Source organism: Halyomorpha halys, unplaced genomic scaffold (genome assembly GCF_000696795.3).
Source record: "Halyomorpha halys isolate HHAL.00 unplaced genomic scaffold, Hhal_1.1 Scaffold111.1, whole genome shotgun sequence".
NCBI classification, from domain to species: domain Eukaryota; kingdom Metazoa; phylum Arthropoda; class Insecta; order Hemiptera; family Pentatomidae; genus Halyomorpha; species Halyomorpha halys.
The window spans coordinates 1,924,563-1,934,189 of record NW_027109684.1 but is presented as its reverse complement, the minus strand read 5'-3'; the positions used below and the strand labels follow the sequence as shown (position 1 = coordinate 1,934,189).

General features: G+C 29.9%; 1 protein-coding gene across 1 annotated transcript in view; it reads right to left on the bottom strand.

Annotated features, from left to right (window-relative positions):
* The window catches only part of Corin (corin serine peptidase), a 224,334-nt gene that overhangs the window by 60,168 nt on the left and 154,539 nt on the right, over positions 1-9,627 (bottom strand). The window contains exon 2 of the mRNA XM_067047823.1: positions 1,313-1,405. Within this exon, the coding sequence (XP_066903924.1) occupies positions 1,313-1,383 (71 nt within the window). The 5' untranslated portion in view covers positions 1,384-1,405. The remainder of the gene's footprint in view (positions 1-1,312; positions 1,406-9,627) is intronic.

Genomic DNA, 9,627 nt, shown 5'->3' with positions numbered 1-9,627 from the left:
AAATTATTTTTATATTTTTTTTATTTATAATAAAAAATGACGAAGTAAAATTATGGATTTTGAGACATAGGTAGCCTGAAAGTGACGCAATATTATTGTTTTAATAGGAAGTATCCTGAAGACGAAGGAAAAACGTCTGAAACGTCAGTGTAATGTAAATATTTATTGAAAAAAAAAATTTACAACAAAATATTTATATGATATAAATAAAAACATAAAGTGTTATGGAAACAATATTTAATAACACTTTATCTTATTATTTTCTTCTTACCACAAATGAATCCGTAGAATTGGGGTTCTACTGTAATTCCCAACGTTAATTTTAATTAATATAAAGGCATTTGCCCGTGATGTTTTCCGCACTCTGTTTGATTTAAATATGTAATAACAGTAAAAGAGCTCCATCTAAAAATTTTTATTAGAGTTCTAATAAACCAACTTCAAACTTCTCAGTAATGCTTTTCCTTTGACCAAATTAAAATATTATTAATTTTGACGAAAAAGAAGATTAAAAGAGCGTTAAGGATTAAAGACTGATTAATTGCTAGCTCTAGTCAGATTAAGTGAAAAAGATTTTTTTTTATTATTCTATAAAAGAACAAAGATTTCTTCAGCCTCCAATAGATTTATTATACTTTTTCCATTTAAATTGTATCATTGAATAATAACAATACAAGCTGCTACAATTAAAGGCAATAATTATTTATTTATACCATTTACACTGACTGAACTAAAGAAAGAAGAAGAAGGAATAAATTCAAAAGATAGTAACAATATTTACGGAAAAAAAAATTACAAATATGATATCTCTAAAAAAGTATTAGATCGATGTAATAATAAATTCTGATTAAACGTCATCAAAATAAAAATAAAAGAATCACATTGACAAATATTCACACCTTATTATAGTTTCAAGAATAACAAATGTTTTATCTGCACTAAAAAAAAAAAAGAAAAAAGTTTTTTAAAATTAAAGAAACTTTTATTGAAAGATGTCGTAGCGGTAATGTGTAGCTGATAGAGTTAATAAAATTTTCATTAAAAAAAAAGAAAAAAATGAATTTAAAAAAATAATAAAATTTTTTAAATAGATCTGATGGTCCTTAGTTGTTTTATATTTATTTGAAATACAATGTTATACATAAATATGAAAAATTTAAATTAAAAAAAACTCTGTAAAAATAATTATTTTATAAAAGTTAGACTAATGACTTATATAATTTGAGATCGATTGTTAACTAGTTTAAACTATAAAATATTATTATATTCTTTTTATTCTTATTATATGCTTTTAGTTTAATTATTATTGTACCTGTCATTTTGGTCATGCCAGGCGTGGAAGGGGTTGGCGCTGTGGGTACGAGCTTCACCCCTTCCGGACATCCACCCTGCATCCACCTCCACTCTGCAACACCATTTTCCACCATTAGCCAATGTCCCTAATAGATTATTATTATATTGTAACTATATTAGAACTATTGGCATGAGGAACCTTCTTTTATAACGAATAAAACATATATGAGGAGTTGTAAAAATTAAAAGTATGTTGTTAATATTGATTACGTAAGAGGCCTAAATAATAGATTAAAATTAAAATTTCAGGTTACATTGTGAATTATGTTGTTTTATATTAAGCAGAGATTTGGGTAACATTATATAGTCGAAAATAGATTGAGCTGTTAGAAGTAATTTGAAATAATTGGTCATTGGTCCCTTAATGTACCAACAAAATTTAAGAATAGAGAGAGAGTAGACCTAATGTAGAAAATTCTATTACCGAATCATGATTAAAAATTTAATATATATATATATATTCTTCAAATAATCAATTAATACAAAGTATATTTAGTAGGTTAAATGATTCATTTGGGACCGCTTTTGCCGAGGGAGTTGAGGCATAGGTCTTTCAACTTTCTGGAAGGTTTGATTTTTATTTCGGTGGCGGTCCTACGAAATGAAAACTTGACCTCCTTCCACGCTATGTTTTTTATAGATCATTCGAAAAAAAACTAATAAGATTTCTTTATTTAATAATTATGGATCCTTCAAGCCAGCTTATATCGAAAATAAATAACAAATATTATTTTTCTGTAGATCATTTAGATGTAAGTATAGTTCAAGATACAAATTGTGCGTTCATTAGAGGTAATATTTATTACGAAAAACTACTTAAAGTTACTAAAACCGTAATTATTTTGCGTTCCAATTGAAGAGCGATATTGAGAATTATGTTTGAAACAAAATAATTGGTTTAGTGAAAATTTAAAAACAGCTGAAAATTGTAAACAGCTAAGTCTATTTTTGTATATGTTATATATGAAACTATCATTTAAAACTAAAACTTAAAATTAGTCTGTATCTATTTCAATTAAAATTGGGTTTCTGAAAGGACTGACAATAATATTAATATTATTTCAATTTTTCCCATGACATCAAATAATCAGTCGAAACCACTCTATCATTTAGGAAAAATTAATTGTAATTATTTAAACGAATTTTATTTTAAAATTAGAAGGGTATAGAAGATGATTTTTCATTGAGTAAAATCGTATATATTTTCTTGATTTTTTATCCTAGATATAGATGTTACTCCTGAATAAAAAAGTTATAATTTAATTATTATTATTACTAGTTTTAAAAAGGTCTGATTTCAGCGTACTCAAGTGATGCCATGAAATAATTTTGGAACTCACAGAATAGAAGTTGAATTAATTTTGAAATATAATAGTAATCCACGTGTCTCGAATCCGCTTTCAAGAGAGACACATATTGGAATGAGTTATTACCCCGTGATTCAAAAGTGGGCAATTAACAAGGACCGCGGCGAACCTGAAAGTTATCCAATTTTTCACCCTTTAGAAAGTTACTTTGCAATTCAACGCAACGATCCCTTTTCAAGCTGATCCTAATCCGTCGGTGTCTGTCATCTATTCAGCCAATCCGACTCACTTCTGTTGCAGAGGATATATTCTGGAATTGGCCGATTCATCAGTTACTGTAACTAAGGGATCATTCGATAGCGAATTTTATGTTTCTTTTAGAAATTCTATATGAACCAGCCACATACCGCTTTCGTATGCGATGTATCAAGATTCGTCTAAAAATAAGCAATTAGATATTTTTTTCCTAAATTGTTTCAATTACTTGTGTGACGGCAGTGGGGATTCTAAATAAACTTACTAAAACTACTAGCCAGTACTAAAAAAAATACAAATAAAAAAAATAAATATTATATTTGAACAAAAACTCCAAATGGCAGCCTAATATCAAATAAAATGAATATATTTCTTCAATAACTAAAAAACAAAAATATAAGATCACTTCTTGAATAAAAGGGTAAAACAATGTTTAATATAAAATATTTCTGAACCCGGGAGAGGTGAAGCCTTGAGCTTTTTACTCATATTGGGAAATAAACGTCCATATTTCCTAGTATTCTGTTTTGTTTATACTTTTTCTATCTCCTGTTTACCCTTTGACGTTGCTATTTCCGCCTTTTTATGTTAATCCCTCTTTTACCTCACCACATATTTATCTCAATTTAGTTTTGCTCGGGCCTTCCTTGCAACGGTATGACAATTCTCTCACCAGTACACATCTAACGTGACATATTTATTTTTCTCATTTATGCATTTTTCTCACCTGGACACCACCTGCGTTTCTTATTTTAGTACATGGGCCCAGGCAAGAAGATCTTAGATTATCTACGAATTCTGGATTCTTCAGCACCTGATAGATCCATTGAAATTATTGCAATTTAAAATTGCATTGAAAATAATCTTAAAATTTTTGTCATCATCACACCCAATTATGAAAAAAATAGTACAAACAATCTACCATGAGATAAACGCTCACGGGATACCTCGCATCCAAGTTTTAAGTAAATTTTTATCCCTAAATTCTCAAGACAGTTCAAACAGAAGATAAATAAATGTTACTTTATTTTTAAAATTAGAATAGCCACTTATCTGGTTTTCATAATCTTTTCACCACAATCGTTACGATCCATTATTAAACAAATTATAATTTCCTAGCTGAATAATATTTCAAAGCTTACGAAAATGAGTCCCACTGGTGCGGATCAGTACACCATACCAAGCTATGACTATGGAACAATTAGGCCTTACCAAAACCAACAACCAATGGGCGTTGATGACCAGGCGGTTAAATACCCTTTCAAAACAAAGAAAAAACCCGCATTGTATAAGAACTGAATTCTTTATTTTATTCAACAACAATTTTGCACCTACCACAAATAAATCATTTTTTCGCTAAGTTTATCGGCGATTCTTTTGTATCGTGCCTAAGTTTGGCAGCATACTGCCCATCAGACAGTCTAGGTTTCTTCGTCTCCTTCAACATAATAAATATCTCCTCTTCTGGGGTCCACCGTCCTCGACGACTGCCCTTAACGCCTCAACATCTTTACTGTCAAGCAGGTTTTCGGCTGTCTTCCCTTCTATTCGACCTATAAGTCGATCAGGCTGACTCAGGCCGTAACTGATGTGTGTGTGTGTGTGTGTGTGTGTGTATTTATTTTTCTTTCATGCCATCCCCATAACAACTTGCATATTTGGTTATATGTATTCGAATATTAAAACAATATATTTAGCTAACCCATTTCTAGACGCTTCGAACTAATTAAATATTTCAATAATTGCATTCCAAAGAGGGTCGAACCAACTCCCCACTAGGTAATTGAACAATGTTAATATCATTGCTCCAATTCCATCAAATGGAAATAAACACATTCCATTCTATATTAAGAGCCGACCTTAAATAATTTGGAAGAGTATAAATCATAACCATCAGGCGTGGTGTAATCATAACCATCGATGCAATTTAGCTGAGGAATTAATTAAATATTTATGAAATTCATCAGATTATGATAATTAAGCTTTTATTGAATATTGAAATAACTTGTTATAATTGGAAGGAAATGTATTGACCATGTTCATTTCAATTTAATAATTTATTTATTTGTATATTTTAGATTTCTGTGATCCCAATGATAATTACTTGGGTTATTAATTTTCACTATATTACGTTTGTATCTAGCGACCTCTCTCAATCAGTTTCGATGTAATATTAGTTTTATTTGTACACATTATTATGTTTCCCAGATTGTATCACTCTTTTGGATGCAATGGAAGTAATATAAGCTCAAATAGAATATAAATATTACACACTAGCAAGACATTTTTAAAACATAATCTTTATTTCTGAACACCTGACGGATCCTCTCTTGCCTTAGCATTAAAACAATTACACTCATATGTACAAATTAAACCAATTAATTAATTAATCGGTAATTAAAACCAAGGGACTTCAGATTAGCAAATAGTTCACATAAACGAAACGGAAAAAATCGTAATAACAGGTTAATTAAACAAAAAAATAGAAATATATTGACATAAAAATATTTTTTACAATAATAATTCATTGGTCAGAAATTTACTTTTAAGCTATTTACTTTTAAGCTATGTTCTTGTAAAATAATCTGATATGTTCCTACAAAAAAAAAAAAAAAAAATACGGGCCATAGGGAGAGTAATGACGTTGGTAACTAAAAATGCTTGAGGTAGTGGTGAGTGTTCAAGAGATAATAAAATGTTTCTGGGAAAACAATCTTTTTGTTTGTACATACGAAATTTTCTTACAAATCATAATTGACTGTTTGTCAATAGTGTTAATTACCATTGTTGAATTTAATAAAAAGGTTGATGATACATCAAATAATATAATATACATAGATAAATAAATAGAGAAAATAAAAAGCTTCCATTAAAGGTATCAAAATAGTAAATGAAAACTATTTATTGTTAACTAACGTTTCACCCCGTTTACAGGACTTCGGCAATGCTAAATAAAAAAAATAAGAGACAATCATTATAGATTTGACAAAACATTAAAATATAAAACATTTTAAAAAAATGGCATGTTTATAAAGTATATAAATAATAATAGTAATATAAGGATGTATACATTTAGGTTGACTAGAAACTAAGTTCTAAATTGAATAAATGTATTTAGAACTATCACACCGGTTGTATTCATTAGTAACTAGTTTCTATTCCACCTACATGGATACTTCCTTATTTTATTATTATTATTATTTATATGCATAACTTTTTTTTAAAATGTTTTGTCAATCCAAAATCCTTGATGCTCATTAACGTTACAAATAAACTCATTTACAAAGACCTTAACATCCCGTTGCAGACATGGCCCAAAACAGATATGCGTCTTTTCATTCCAAACTCCTTAGCCATCCTAACCCATTAATTCTTAATCATTCATCCTTAACAATCCCTGATAATCCTCCTAGGCGTCTGAAAAGAAGATGGCCACGGGACCTTCTAATTTAAATTAATGTTTGAAGTACCACCAAAGGGTGGTTCCTTCCCAAGATTTTTAAGTGTATATGAAACATACAACATATTTACTTATTGTATCATTTTGTACAGTTGTAAATTACATTAAATAAATAAATTAAAAAAAAATAAATGTTTTGTCAATTCTATAATGTTTGTATATTGTTATTTCATTTAGCCCTGACGAAGCCCTGCAAAGTGTACGTAGGTTAACAAAATTAATTTTCTTTTATAATTTTGATACCTTTACTAATCGTCCCTGGACTATACCCCTACAATCTACTTCATTCGGTCAACTATCTCCATCCAAAAAGCTTCCAAATTTTAATTCATAGCTTGGATTTTTTTTTTAAACTAAAGGAGTTGGTATTTTTAACTATATTATTTAAGCCTCTGTATGCAAGGTTTCTATAATACAGTTTGGTTTAATGTAACTAAAATCATTCACATAAATAAAATCAAATTTTATTTCTATTTATTTTTTTTTGTTTTTCTAAATGCGTGGTTCGGACTATGAATTGGTGTGGATTTGAGATGTTTCGATTAGGGAGTGTCCACAGTTCTTGTAACGACTATTGGCTGATTTACGACGATTGTGGAAAGTGTGATAAAAAAGTCCAAAATATAATGTGCCTGATCATGTTGATGAGTGTGGTTTCATATACTGAAATCCCCATAAGCGAATTCACGGTAATTGGTTCTCCCATCAAACGATATTCGTGATCTAATCTTACAGACTTTATTTCGGCATTGGGAAAAACTGAAATTTTACTGGTTGCTGTATTTTTTTTAAACTATCCATCAAAAGATATTCCAGCCAAGTCAATGCCAACGAAAGTTAGTGTGCAAATTTTAATTTTTTAAATCTAGGATTGTTTCTTGGAATATTATTTCTAAATTTCTTCGGCCACTTCCAATTTAATACTGGAATTATTCGTTTTAGCATATTTTTGATAGACCTGAAATATGAGCTTTATTGACCTTTGAGATGAGACTATTTTCATATAAAAGTGGACATATTGGAGCAACTTTTGGAGCAAGTTTCAATGACGTATGAAATCAGATCCTTTCTTGGAAGTTGTAACCAAAATGAGATGAGAAAATAATCAAATTACCTACTGCGAATCAGAATAATATTTTATTTATAGGGAAAAATGATTTTATGATTGCTTAATTAAGATTTATATTTCTACACCTGAAAAATGTATCAAAATTAAAAAAAAAAAATAATAATAATAAAAATATAGAATAAAATCAATGCATTCCATTCAATTCACCACCATAATTAATGAGATCATGCAATTGATGAGAATTACAGAAGCTTTAAGCAATGTATAGGTTTTTGCACAAAAACGGCAGTTTCCCACAATACTACGACGTCCCAATATCTCAGTATGACCATAACATCAAGAATCTTGACTTCCTCACCCGCATCTTTTCCCCATGCATACGTCCATTATTATCTCACCTTAAAAAAATTAAGTAATAGTGAATAGAGTAGTCTTTGAAAAAAAATGCTTATAACCAGTTAATTGCCAAATTACTTATAACCAGCTAATTCCCAAATTATTTATAACCATCATCTAAAATTAGGAATAGGCACTTAGTGATGCAGAAATGAAATCAGGAACCACAGAATTCAAATATTCTAATCTTGCTTTCTGTGTTTCTTATTTTTCATTTCCAAACTATACTTTGACTGGAGTAAATCAATTTTTAAAAAAAAAGGGTGTTGCTTATTTTAGGTCGACTCTCGGTTTATTAGTGTCTTACTATCAGCTGAATTAGTAGTTCCCTTTCGATGGGCGCCGGAAAGATCTGGTAACACATATTTATCGGACTAAATAAATATTCTATTAATTATCCTTCCTGATTATATATTTTTATTATCTCGTTTTAGACTGGTAGTTTGATTAATAATAACAAAAATTATCCAAATAGTCTCAATCTTTTTTATAAAAACGTGTAATATGTTTTAATAAAAAAGTGTCCAACATTTCGGCCAAACAAACCATCATCAAGGACAATCTAATAAAATAACAGCTTGAATTATAACTTATTATCAACATAATCAAGACATTATTAATTATAATTTGCATACCTTAATTTGATTATGACACCCTTATATTTATTTAGTAACATTTACAGGCTATTATAATCCTTCCTGGTGTTTTTGGGTTAGCATAAAGATTTTGCAGGAAATTTTCAATAAAAGTCGCTCACATGCACTTTTAAGTAAGCTCAATTTTTTGGATGCGTATTCCTAAGTTGAGAGTGAAGGTGGATCAACAAGTTTAATTTTCGCCTCACTAGTCCGCAACCTTGTATGGGTTGGGAACCACTGATGTAGACCCAAGAACTTATAATTTAACATTATGATTCGTACATGAACATTTGTATTGACTTCTGTAAACTGGAAAGTACAATTTTATGAATTTCCCTATTGATGATAAACATAATGAGCCTAAGAATCATCTACATAACTTGTTTTCCTAAGAAATACGGCAAGAATAAACATTGAGTTATTTTCCGATTGATGCTTAGATAAGAGAGGTGGTGCGGAGGGAGCTGTTTTGGAAAATATTCTGTTAAGAAGGGATGACAGACGTAATCCGAAATAATGGGAGCGCTAAGTCCCGTCTCTTCCTTCCCCCCTCCCCTATAGCTCAGCGTTATGGGGGTTCCCTTCTGTAATTGTTATCCAGAAACTCCTAGGACCCTTTTATTATTGAGGGGCTCAATAGTTTCCAGACTTGGATAACAATTTTCCTTCCAACGAGATCCGAGTAATTATAAGTGAAGAAGTCCTTCAAGATTGACACAGTAAGTCTCTGGTGACTATAAGTTGATTTTAGAATGAGAGAAATAGTCGGAGAAATATAGCTATTTATAATTAGAAATATAAAATTAATTCGTACTACAACTGGTCTAAACTGAGTGGTAATACATTAAGTCTACTTGAAAGTTTTTTTTCCGTTTTGACAATGAAACAAAATAATATGTTTTCACATCTTGAATGAATGGAATGAATGAATGGGAACAGATAGGACAACACTACTCCTTCTCTATAGGCAACTTGTATTGTTCAAAATTAATTATGGATGTGTGGCCTACGGTTCGGCAAGCAAAAGAACACTTCAGATGCTAGATCCTATTCAAAACGCCGCTTTAAGAATAGTCACTGGCGCTTTCCGCTCCAGCCCGTCAAGTAGTTTACACGTGGAAGCATCTGAAATACCATTATTAGTTAAAA